We start from the raw sequence: 12933 nt of genomic DNA on the forward strand, positions 1-12933 counted from the left end.
ATATATATATATATATTTTGGTACTGGGGACTGAACCCAGGAGCACTCTACCACTTAGCTGCATCTCAGCCCTTTTTATTTTTTATTTTGGGACACGGTCTTGCTACCTTGTCTCTAAATAAATGCAAAATAAGGCTGGGAATATGGCTCAGTGGTAAAGTGCCTATGAGTTCAATCTCAGGTACAAAAAAAAAAAAAAAAAAAAAACCTTTAGTTTCCTAAAGTTTTCCTATTAGCATCTCGTCGGTGTTCCCTTTCTAGTAGGCACGGTGATGTGTGTGATCCCAAACCTGTCATACAAAGGGAAAAATTTAATATTTTGATTCTCAGATTGGAAGCCAGCCTACCCCAGGGGTAGTTTATGTACCCGACTTGGCAAGCGCTGGTTTGGGATCCACTACACCTTTCTCAATCTTATTCTGAACAACTAGCCTGGGGAGAAAGCAAGTATTTATAAAGAATGCAGCCAAACCTTGCCCAACTTCTCTTTTCAGCACCCTAATTAAAAAGGCTAACTGGGGCAGCTTTTCCACTCTCATGAAAATCATCTCCGAAGAAACACTGAAACCTTCAACAAAGGCGCATTTATCCAGTACAACAGAACTTTGATATCTGCAATGATTAAAAAAAAATACATTCCCATTCCTAAGGAAATTAACTTGCCAATTCAGTTTAAAATAACACCTTCCTTATTTTATTCCTATATAATTTAAAAAAACAAAAGTTTTTTTTTTAGTATTAAAAATATTTTTTATTGACTGAAGCTGATCAGTTCTCATAGAAGGAACACAGAGCACACATTATATTCTTTAAAAAATAAAATTTACAAGTTAAAATGGAAGTGTTTTAATCCTTTAATATAAAAAAATTCATATGAAACTTGGTTTTCCAGCAAGCTTTTGTTTGAGTTACGGACCCAGACAAGACAGGGCTCTGCTGGCTTAGGACAGATGGACCTCACCTGTCAGCCTCCAAGGTGATATTTTCCCTTAAAAACATTTTATATCATATCATCTCATGTCTGTTAACACAGCAAAGCCCAGCGTTAAAATTGTATGAGAAGAGAAAATTATTCCTCATATATCTGGAGCTGACTCTGATGTTCAAGGTTTAGGAAAGCAGGTGGTAAGGTGGCATCTACACACAGGCGCTCACCTGACCTCCCATGTGAAGAGTCTTCAGTGCCCAGCTACAGTCTGCACCTTTACAGAGACCTTTTTCCTTCTTAGCATAATTCCAACTCCGTCTACATACAATAAGGCCTCACTGCTTACAAATGGAAATATTTCTTAGACATGAAAATGGTTAACTGAAAACAACAGATGTTTTAAAAAATAAACTTTTAGTTTCTGCTCCGCTTTGGTGTTAAATGCTGCCTGTGAAGGATCACAGTCATCTCTTGTTCTAAGGTGAAGTCACATTGATGTCTGCTTTCTGCCCTCCATATAGATGAGAAATCTGGCGCTGGGGGAGGAAACAGAGCAAACAGTGAAAACCAGCAAGCACCGGACAGCACTGAAGCTCCCAGGGTGGAAGACATTTACCACACATCCTGGTTCCAGCAGCATAAGGTCATGTGACGTGTCACAAACACAAAACTCCCTAGCAAGAGAGCAGCATAAGAGGGAGAGGAACAGGGAGCTGGGGCAACTCAACTTCCCGTCTTCCCAGCTCCAGCTCTTATGTTCACGGTGAAGAGATGGGCAATACCGTTGCGTATCAAACTGAATTCTGAAGTAACTGTGTACCTGACATGAAAGTCTGACACAGGAGATGCAAACCAAGAAAGTGCTTACTGGGTCTGTCCACTTTCTGATGAAACCTGAAACCCCAGAAACACTTTTCTTATCAGAGAGCCATCTAGGTGAGAGACTGAAATGTTAATTTAGAATCTGATTTTTAAAGCTGGATCTATGTATTAACTTCCTTAGATTTAAAATTTTATGTACTCAGAATAAGAGCTTTTAATCTGTATTTCTCTCACAAGTAGTTGACATTTTACTTTGACTGAATTTAGAAGGTATGTACAGTATAAATAGGCCAAGCGAAAAAGAGGATTACTGGCCAAACGAATGCATGGCCTTGACTCCACATTATCAATATCCCAAGTTACTTATTAAATGTTAACTAAGATATAAGGTGAGATAAGCAAAGGTGACTTACCCAAGATAACAATGAATATTCAAGTTGACTTTGTTTTTTTCAATGACTGACAAAGGTATTCTTTTGATCTGACTCTTCTGAGACTTCTAAGTTCTAAAAAACAATCCCCAAGTTAGTACTTAGGATAGAGAAACTAGAAAAAAACAAAGACAACTATATGCAAATATAGTAGACATGCATTTAAAAAAACCTTAGGAAATAGAAGAAGTACAACCAAGTGCAGGGTCTGGTGGCACACACCTATAATCACAGCTATGTAGGAGGATCCCAAGTTTGAGGCCAGCCTGGGCAACTTGGTGAGAGCCTGTCTCAAAAATAAAAAGGGCTGAGGATATAGCTCAGCGGTAGAGCACCCCTAGGTTCAATCCCTGGTACCTCCCCAACACTGAAAAAAGAAAATGATCAGACAAACCACAATATGCTAAAAGAGACCCATAGTTCCATAAGCTTTCCCAGCCTGTCACAAAAAAGATTTAAGACCCCTAAAGAAAGAGCTGGAACGCCCGGTGGTAGCACTAGCCTGTAGAGCCTTTCAGGATAAGCACAAGCTATTCCTGCATCCCAGCTGCCCTGCCTCATAGCTAAGCAGGGTCCCAGGGTGTGGATGTGCACTGCTCACCTCTCTCTTGCTGGACAACTGGGCTGCAGCTTGTCTTTTTTATAAAGCAACACTGCAATGAAAATCTGTACTTATGCCATTTATGCCCATGCAGAAGTGTCTGTAGGAGAGATTCCCAAGTGACATTGCTTTGTCAAAGGCTCAGTTCTTTTTAGCTTTTAGAAAACCCTGCCATTTCCCTACCAGGAGGGCCAAATCATTTTGGGCTCCCCAGAGATGTCGGAGAAAGCCTGTTTCACAGCTCTGAATCACCACTCTTGTCTTGAGCTACAGACGGCAACGCCTTGGTGACAGAGGGTGCTCAGAACTTTACCCTGCTTCCTTCTTGAAAAAATTTTTATTTTTTCAAAATATTTGCTTTTCCTGTTTCTATCTGTACCAAGTTCAAAGGCATGGGGGAGGAGTACATAAAGTGTGTTGCCAAGTAGACTTCTACTATTTAAATTATGCTTTCCCATCCATTTCTACAATCAGCTAATTCAGTGGAAAGAATATTTTTTTCCAATTAAATGATTTTCTGATTCTATGTGGGACGTTGAACAAAAGGAGATATAGCCCCTTTTCCTCAGTGTAAAATGAAAATCTTGGATTAGATATTTCTTCTGGGTCTAATTAGCTCAAAAATTCTTTTTTTTTTTTTTTTTTTTGAGAAAAATTCTGGGAGCTGGGGTAGAAAGGCACTAGGGATTGAACCCAGGGATGCTTTATGACTGAGCTACATTCCCAGCCCTTTTTATTTTGAGGCAAAGTCTCACTAAGTTGCTGAAGGTCTTGCTAAGTTACCAAGGCTGGCCTCAATCCTCTTGCCTCAGCCTCCTGAGTAGCTGGGATTACAGGTATGATTCAAAAATTCTCTGAAGCTAAGCTTGCACTAACTTCAAATAGCTTTAGCATTTTTTTTCAATCTATACCTAAGGTCACAGTCTTGCCTTTTTTCCTATCAGTTCCATTCAAGGTAGTTACCAAGCATCCTCAGTAGCATGTAATCAATCATTATGTACCATGATGTGTACTCTGATGGAAATAAATACACACACACACACACACACACAGATCCACATTATGAAGACCAAAATGAGGGAGTTTATTCCTATCTTAGACAGGAATGTGTTAGCTTTTTTATTACTATAACAAAATACCTGAGATTATCAACTTTTAAAAAGAGGAAAGGTTTGTTTTGACTCTCAATTTTGATCCAGATCAGGTGAATCCATAGTTTTTGGACCTGTGCAAGGCAGCATGTCATGGAGGGAGCAAACAGCAGAGGAAGTCCATCCATCCAAGGCCGCAGTGAATGAGAAAGAGGAGGGATGGGGTCCCAATATTCTCTTTGCGGGCATGCCCCAATGACCGCTCCCCTTTCTACTAGGCCCAGCCTCCTAAAAGATTCACTACCTCCTAATAGCAACATGAACTGGGCAGTAAACCTTTAGTACAAGGCCTTTGCGGGACATTCGGATCTAAATTATAGCAAACCCTAAAAAAGAGGTTACAAGAAGAGCCTGGAGCCAGAGCCTGAAAGACAGGCCTGTTGTAACACTTGCTTTGAAAACAAGAGTGGGTTACAACAATCTGGTATGTTAGTGGACAATTTGGGCTTAATGTGAAGTTTGCATTTATGTACGAATTTGTCCACAAGGAACACTAGGCACATTGTCCCAGGTGAACTGGGCCATGATGGGACTACTCAAGACACACTCACCCCGAAACATTCCCCAGCCCATGTTGTGAGTCACACACAGTTCCAACTGCTGCTACAACTTTCCACCCAGCAACAGCCCTGCACCACTTCTCAACAAGCCAATCTACAAGCAGACTCAGGTCCCCACTATACATACTGTGGTAATTAAGTATTTCATAGCCATTTAACATGTATAAAACTGCTATTTTGTAACATACCTTGTATGGGGGCGGGTATTGGGGATCAATCCTGGGCATCATACATACTAGGCAAGTGCTGTACCCCTGAAGAACATCCCCAGCCTTTTTTTCTTTTTTTAAAAACAGGGTCTCATTAAGTTGTCTAGGCTCACCAGGAATTTGTGATCCTCTTGCCTCAACCCTCAGTCCTCTGAGTAGCACATATCTAACTTTTATTTAAATGTTTCTAGGGCTAGGAGAATAGCTCAGTGGTACAGTACATGCCTGGGACCTTGGTTTCAATCCCCAGTACCACAAAGAAAAGAAGTGAGGATTTATTTTTACTTAAATTGACAAAAACTGTATATATTTGTGTTGTGATGTTCTGAAATATGTATACATTTTGGAAGGACCAAATCAACCTCATGTACTTATCATTTAAAAAAAATCTACTCTCTCAGCAATTTCAAGTGTATAATACATTGTTATTAATTATGCTCACTATGTGGTATAATAGATCTCTTGAACTTATTCCTCCACTGACTGAAAGTTTGTATCTTCTGGCCAACATTTCCCCTTTTCCTCCACCCCTCTAGTCCCTGATAACTACCATTCCACCTTCTGCTTCTGTGAGGTTGACCATTTTATTTAAAAAAAATGTTTTTGGTACCCAGGGGTGCTCTACCACTGGGCTACATCCCAGCCCTTTTTATTTTATTATTTTGAGACAGGGTCACAACAAATTGCTAAGGCTGGCTTTGAACTTGCTACTCCCTACCTCAACCTCCCAGGTTCTTAGCATTACAGTTGTGTGCCACTGTGCCCCCTAAGTTTATCAGATCATGTAGCTGCATGTTAATCAGACCATGCAGTATTTGTCTTTCTGTGCCTGGCTTATTTCACTTAACAACGTCTCCTAGATTAATCCATGTTGTCACAAATGATAGGATTTCCATTTTCTTCTTCTTTTTTCTTTTTTGAGGGACAGGGTCTAGCTATGTTGCCCAGGCTGGTTTTGGATGCCTAGGCTCAAGTGATTCTCCCACTCCAGCCTCCTGCATACCTGAGACTACAAGCTCCTCTACAATGTCCATCTTAGAGCTTTCTTCTTCTTCTTCTTCTTCTTTTTAATATTTATTTTTTAGTTACAGGTGGACACATACCTTTATTTTATTTTTATGTGGTGCTGAGGATCAAACCCAGTGCCTCCTGTGTGCTAGTTGACAATCCCAGCCCGGGAGCTTTATTCTTCTTTAAAGGTAACCTTTGTAACTACCTGTTTAGGTTTCTGGAAGGAGCATGCTGATTCTAACATGGCAAATATGCTAACTTTTGGATCATCTGTGTCACAGAAAACTGCTATGTGACAGCTCATTGTAACACAATGCCAACTGAAGATAGCATGCAAGAAATGCCAGCGAGTATTTCAGGGAATGTGCCAAAGACACCTGCTCCCCCTATTTCTATTCAACATTTATATGAAGATCCTAGCCAGAGCTGTAAGAAATCAGGCATAAAGACTGGGAAAAAATAAGTTTCTTTCTTTTTCTTTTAAATTGTACTAGGGATTGAATCCAGGGGTGCTTTACCACTGAGCTATATCCCTAGTCCTTTTTATCTTTTTAAATTTTGAGACAGGGTCTCACTAAATTGCTAAGGGTCTTGCTAAGTTGCTGAGGTTGGCCTAAAACCTGCAATCCTCCTGCCTCAGCCTTCCTAGTTGCTGGGAATTATAGGTATACACCACCATGCCCAGCAAAATTTTCTTTGCTCACAAACGACATGCTTGTCTATTAGAAAATATAGAATAGATGAATGCAGCAAAGTTCCTATTTACAGTATTTATATCAACAAATAATGAAAATACATTCTCAAACCTTAAAACACCATGTATAATAGCCTCAATAAACAAAATATTAGGAGAGAAATTTAACAAAAGATATACAGGATCCCTACAATGAGAACTATAAAATATGGTAAGAGAAAAAAGGAAAACATAAATAAGTGGAGAGGAATACACAGGAAGATGTTTATCATTAGCCAACAAATGCAAATTAAATCTCAATAATATGCTAATTCATATTTACCAGAACAATTTAGATCAAATATGATGACATAAGTATATATTGGTAAGTATACGGAACATCTACAACACTTATACACAGCTAGCAGAACTAACTTGAAAAACAATTTGGCAGTTTATTAAGAAGTTAAATGTACACCTATTTTTTTTTTTAGTTGTCAATGGACCTTTATTTATTTATTTATTTTTATGTGGTGCTAAGAATTTAACCCAGTGCCTCACACATGCTAGGCAAGCGCTCTACCACTGAGCTACAACCCCAGCCCAAGTGTACATCTATTCTTTTGTTCTTACTTTTTTTTTTTTTTTTTGGTATTGGGGATTGAACCCAGGGGTACCTTACCATTGAGCTACATCCCAGCCCTTTTTATTTTTTTATTTTGAGACAGGATCTTGCCATAATGGAGAGGCTGACCTCCAAGCCACCCTCCTGCCTTAGGCTCTGGAGTCTCTGGGATAATAGGTATGTACCACCAGGCCCAGCTAATATACATTATTGTATCACGAGCAACTCTACTTCTCGGTATTAACAAAAAAGGAAAATATACATACATAAAAACACTGGTATAAAAATGTCCACAGTACCTTTACTCATAGTAGCCACAAAGAGGAAACAAATGTCCCACCAAGAGGAGAAAAAATAATCGGTGGAAGAGTCACATAATGGAATACTACTATGCAGCAATTAAAAAGGAACACAGTGCTGATACACAGCCTGGCTGAAGCTCAGTCACACTGAAAAAGCTGGAGAGCGCACATGCCATACTGCTCTACTTTCACAAAGCTCTGGAGTAGGCCAAACTAGTCTCTCATGATAAAATCAGATCAGAAACTGCACACAGTGGTAAAGAGGGATTCACTTCAACGAGCATAAAGGACCTCTCGGGTGATGGAAATGCTCTGTACCTTGATTGGAATACTGGTTGCATGGGTGGATACACATTTGTCCAAACTTATCAAACCAGTTTTTTTATATCAGTTTTTTATTAAAGTACTAAAATAATCATTAAAGACATTCTTAATAAATGTCTTCATTTTATTGTATGGCATTATACTCCAACAAGGTTCTTTTTTCTTTCTTTTCAGTGTTGGGGATGGAACCCTGGGTCTCACGCAAGCTAGGCACACACTCCACCTCTGAGCTGCACCCCAGCTAGGGTTAATACAAAAGCCTTTCAGTATTCTTGAAGACCTGCTTTGTTTATTTTGGTTTTGGGTCAGGAATACAAAAGAATTTAACTCAGTGGCTTTCAAATATCTTTAAATATTCACATAGCACACCCAAGTAAAGTTCCTTGAATCTTAAAGCACCAGTTCTAAGCTCATATTTTACAATGAGGAAACTGGGCAACTATCCTGATTTCTAGCAATCTTTTCGCTATTTACGATGATGCCATAAAATCTACAGAGTAACTTACATCACTGCCATTGAACTGTTACTATGCTTAAAATAAACAGTTAAAGTTAACGTGTGACCTGGACTTGGTGGCACACACCTGAAATCCCAGAGACTCAGAAGGCTGAAGCAGAAGAATCACAAGTTTGAGGCCAGCCTCAGCAACTAAAGCCATAGCAATTTTAGTAAAACCCTGTTTCAAAATAAAAAACTAAAAGGGGTGAGAATATAGCTCAGTGGTAGAGTGTGTCTGGGTTCAAGCTCCAGTACCAAAAAAAAAAAAGATTTAACATGTCATTCTCCCTGTAAGAATGACAGATTTAGAAAATGACTATTATGAAGTTCCCGATGAAGTAATGTGTTCTAAATAATAATCAGTGAATGCTAAATAATAATCAGTGAATGCTAAAATCATTAAGTGATTTTAGAGAAACCTGGTAATATTCAAGCTCAGGCTGACAAACTCCCAAACACACCCATCAAGCATAACACCTTTAATGGACAACCAGATATTAGGGCCCTCCTGATGTGACAGAACAGGAAGCAGATAGAATGACCAATGCCAAAATTTTAAAAACTCCAAACCCCAAATTGATCAAGAGTCTCATCAAATTGCTAATCTAAATGCCAGTTTTCAGGAATTATGGGGGACACAGGAAAGTGTTAACTCAAAGAGAGAGTCAGTGAGATTCCAAATGTGGGTAACTCTCCAGGACAAATGACCCAGTGTTTCTTCCACACATGAATGGCCTTAAAAAACTAAAGCTAGGGATGAGAGTATAGCTCAGTGGTACAGAGCACGCTTAGCATATGCAAGGCCCTGGGTTCAATCTTCAGCACCAAAGAAATAAAAAGTAGAAAAGACGGAGAAAAAGGAAGAGGAAAACAGAAGAGAAAGAAGGAAGGAAGAGGAGGAAGAGAAAAGTGGGAAGAAAGGAAATGTTGGTCACTACAGAGACTTTAAGGGCCATATCCAAATGCAAAGTATGGACCTTGGGTAGATACTGATTTGAACAAAGAGAAAAAAGACATTTTTAAGACAAATGGGAAAAACTTAAGATGGTTTAGTCAACAGATGATATTAAGGATACTGTTAGTTTTGTTGAATATAATAATCTTATGGCTGTTTCTAAAAGTCCATATCTGATACAGACAACTATGAAGTATTTATGAGTGAAATGATACATTGTCTTACATTTGCTCTAAAACACTTCAGAAGAAAACATGTTTGGATGGGGAGAATAAAACAAAAATGGCAACAAGTTAATGACTGTTAAAGGTGAGTGACTGTTATTATTCTATTTTTCCCATTTGAAATTTTTGTGTATTTGAAATGTTGAAAATTGAAATGTTGTGTTTTTAAAAATCCCCAAGAATTTGGGTTGGGGTTCTAGTTCAGTGGTAGAGTGTTTGGCACCAAGCTCTGGGTTTCATCTGTAGCATCATACACATAAAAAACTATTCCCAAGAATTCATGCTCACATGTCCAAGTAACAGGAATTACAAAGAGGCAGAGGCAGTTTGAATGAAGAGATATTTGAGCCTTTCTCCTTAAAGCAAGCTGCCAACTTCCTACCTCGGAGACATAAAGGAACTCTCATAGTAACAGAAAGGCTGTCTCCTGTGACACCTGCACTCCTGCGACACCTGCACTCCAGTGCTCACGGAGTGTCCAGATCCTACCCGTGTAGCCCTAAGAAAAGGAAACGCACACTTCTGGTACTGCTGTCGAAATTCTCACAGCTGATGGGCAACAGTGTGCTCAGCTCCAGATCCGTGACCATCTGCCGAGATTCTGCCAGCAACCGCTGAAGCTTACTTGTGGGTGAGAAGTCTTCCTAGAAGGATTAATAGTTTGAGCATTCATAAAATTGAGAAATATTTTTAAGTGTTTATATTTACAAACACAACTTTTAGTCACAAGTTGTAGCTACCTGTTAATATTTGATTAGATATTGCAAAGTAAGACATCAATATTAATCAAATTCCTTTTATTTCTTAGAACCTACTCTGTTAAATAATGTGATTTTAACAGAATTTTGCTACAATTTACTTTCTTTTTTTTTTTTTTTTTTTTTTTTTTTTAAAGAGAGAGAGGAGAGAGAGAGAGAGAGAGAGAGAATGAATTTATTTATTTTTTTGGCGGACACAACATCTTTGTTTGTACGTGGTGCTGAGGATCGAACCCGGGCCGCACGCATGCCAGGCGAGCGCGCTACCGCTTGAGCCACATCCCCAGCCCCTACAATTTACTTTCCTAAATAAATTTTTGAAGGCATAATTAGCAGATCCAAATATCTGCATATGGGACTTCAATACTAAGGGCCTATAAGCTTTTAGAACATAAAGCTGTGCTTTCATTTATTCTTGTTACTTTTCAACTTTGGGAGCTGGGGAGCTGACTCAGTGGTAGACACTGGCCTAGCATACACGAGACTCTGGGTTTCATCCTCAACACCACAAAAATAATGATAAAATAAATAAAAACACACGAAATAGCATCATGTAATATTTATGTATGTACTTTTTTAACATTTATTTTTTAGTTGTAGGTGGACACAATACCTTCATTTTTATTTTTATGTGGTGCTGAGGATCGAACCCAGTGCTTCATGCATGCTAGGCAAGCACTGTTCCTCTGAGCCACAACCCCAGCCCCTATGTATGTACTTTTATGTAGCAAAAGAATAAAAACAATGTGTAATCAACTTCAGAATGGTGGTTAACTGGGAGGGCCTGGAGAAAATGGCAGGTGGGATTCCTACTTTATTACCTCAAAAAGAAAAATAAAGCAAATATCCTAAAATGTAAACATCTGATAAACCCTAATGTAGGTGCACAGTTGCTTCCTCTTCTTCCTCTGTTACCTGGTACTGGGGATCGAACCCAGGAGGCTTTATCATTGAGTTACAACACCAGTATCCTCTTCTTTCTTTTTTAAATTTTGAGATAGGGCTTCACTAAATTGCTTAGGCCTAGCTAAGATGCTGAGGCTGGCCTTAACTTGCAATCTTCCTGCCTCAGCCTCCTAAATCACTGGGATTACAGGTATGCACCACTGTGCCCAGTTATAGCCTTCATTTTTCTAATGCTTAAAATATTTATTTGCTAGGTATAGTGGCAAACACCTATAATCCCAGTGGTTTTGGAAGCTGAGGCAGCAGAATCCCAAGTTCAAAGCCTCAGCAACTTAGTGAGACCCTGTCTCAAAATAAAAAAATAAATAGGGTTGGGGATGTGGCTCAGTGGTTAAGCATCCCTGGATTACATCTCCAGCGTATACATACACACACACACACACACACACACACTCTCTCTCTCTCTCTCTCTCTCTCTCTCTCTCTCTCTCTCTCATTGGAAAAGGCTATTTCCAAGGATCCTTAGGGCAACCATACAAACAAAAGGTTTCATACTGCTATATGCAGTGGCTCACACCTGTAATCCCAGCAGCTCGGGAGGCTGAGACAGGAAGATCGCAAGTTCAAAGCCAGCCTCAGCAATGGCGAGGAGCTATGCAACAACTCAGTGAGACCCTGTCTCTAAATAAAATACAAAATAGAGCTGGGGATGTGGCTCAGTGGGCGAGTGCCCCTGAGTGCAATCCTTGGTACAAAAATAAAAATTAAAAAAAGGCTTCATATCCTTCAAGGGGGCTGCTGTTTGTGGCTACTGTACAAAATATTTACTAATTAAAAATAAAAGCAAGAGGGGCTCAGTGGTAGAGTGCTTACTTCGCATGCATGCGGCACTGGGTTCGATCCTCAGTACCAAATAAAAATAAATAAAGATACTGTGTCCATCTACAACTAAAATAAATAAATAAATAAAAATAAAAGCAGGAGTGTGGTAGGACACACCAATAATCCCAGCTATTGAAGAGGCAGGTGCAGAAAGATTAGTTTTTTTGGTTCTGGGGACTGAACCCAGGGACACTTTACCACTGAGCCACATCCCCAGTCCTTTTTATTTTTTTTATTTTGAGACAGGGTCTTACTAAGTTGCTGAAGATCTCACTGAGATACTGAAGCTGGCCTCAAACTTGCCATGTGGCCAGCCCAGGCAACATAGACTCTGTTTCAAACATAAAAACTAAAGCCAGGAGTGGTGGCACACACCTGTAATCCCAACAACACGAGAGGCTAAGGCAGAAGGATAACAAGTTTGAGGCCTCAGCAACTTAGCATGATTCTCAGCAACTTATCAAGACCCTGTCTCAAAATTTAAAAAATAGCTGGGTGCAATGGCATATGCCTGCAATCCCAGTGGCTCAGGAGGCTGAGGTAGGAGGATCTCAAGTTCAAAGCTAACCTCAGCAACTTAGTGAGGCCCTAAGCAACTCAGTGAGACTCTTGTCTCTAAAGAAAATTTAAAAAGGGCTGAGGATGTAGCTCAATGGTTAAGTGCCCCTGAGTTCAATCCTCAGTCCCAAATAACTAAGTAAATAATACAAATAACTTAGTGGTAAAGGGCCCCTGATTCAATCCACAGTACCAGAAAAAATTAAAATAAAATAAATAAATTAATTAAAAGGTGCTGGGGCTGGGCTGGGTAGCGCACACCTGTATTCCCAGCGGCTCAGGAGGCTAAAACGGGAGAATTACAAGTTCAAAGCCAGACTCAGCAATGGTGAGGCATTAGGCAACTCAGACCCTATCTCTAAATAAAATACAAATAGGGCTAGGGATGTGGCTCAGTGGGCGAGTACCCCTAAATTCAGTCCCCAGTACCCGCCCCACTCCCCCCACTCCAAAAAAAAGTGCTGGGGATGTGGCTCTGTGGTAGAGTGCTTGCCTAGCATGCATAAAGCCTTGG

The 12933-nt window shown here is 39.7% G+C and overlaps 1 protein-coding gene across 1 annotated transcript in view; it reads right to left on the reverse strand.

The window, feature by feature from the left end:
- Positions 1-836: 836 nt before the first annotated feature.
- The window catches only part of Ccdc62 (coiled-coil domain containing 62), a 31216-nt gene continuing 19119 nt past the window's right edge, over positions 837-12933 (reverse strand). Inside the window, exons 7-9 of the mRNA XM_048785480.1 lie at positions 9834-9959; positions 2164-2256; positions 837-1464 (exon numbers count right to left, since the gene is read on the reverse strand). Of these exons, the coding sequence (XP_048641437.1) occupies positions 2203-2256; positions 9834-9959 (180 nt within the window). The 3' untranslated portion in view covers positions 837-1464; positions 2164-2202. The remainder of the gene's footprint in view (positions 1465-2163; positions 2257-9833; positions 9960-12933) is intronic.

This window comes from Marmota marmota, unplaced genomic scaffold (genome assembly GCF_001458135.2).
Source record: "Marmota marmota marmota unplaced genomic scaffold, marMar, whole genome shotgun sequence".
Taxonomy (NCBI): domain Eukaryota; kingdom Metazoa; phylum Chordata; class Mammalia; order Rodentia; family Sciuridae; genus Marmota; species Marmota marmota.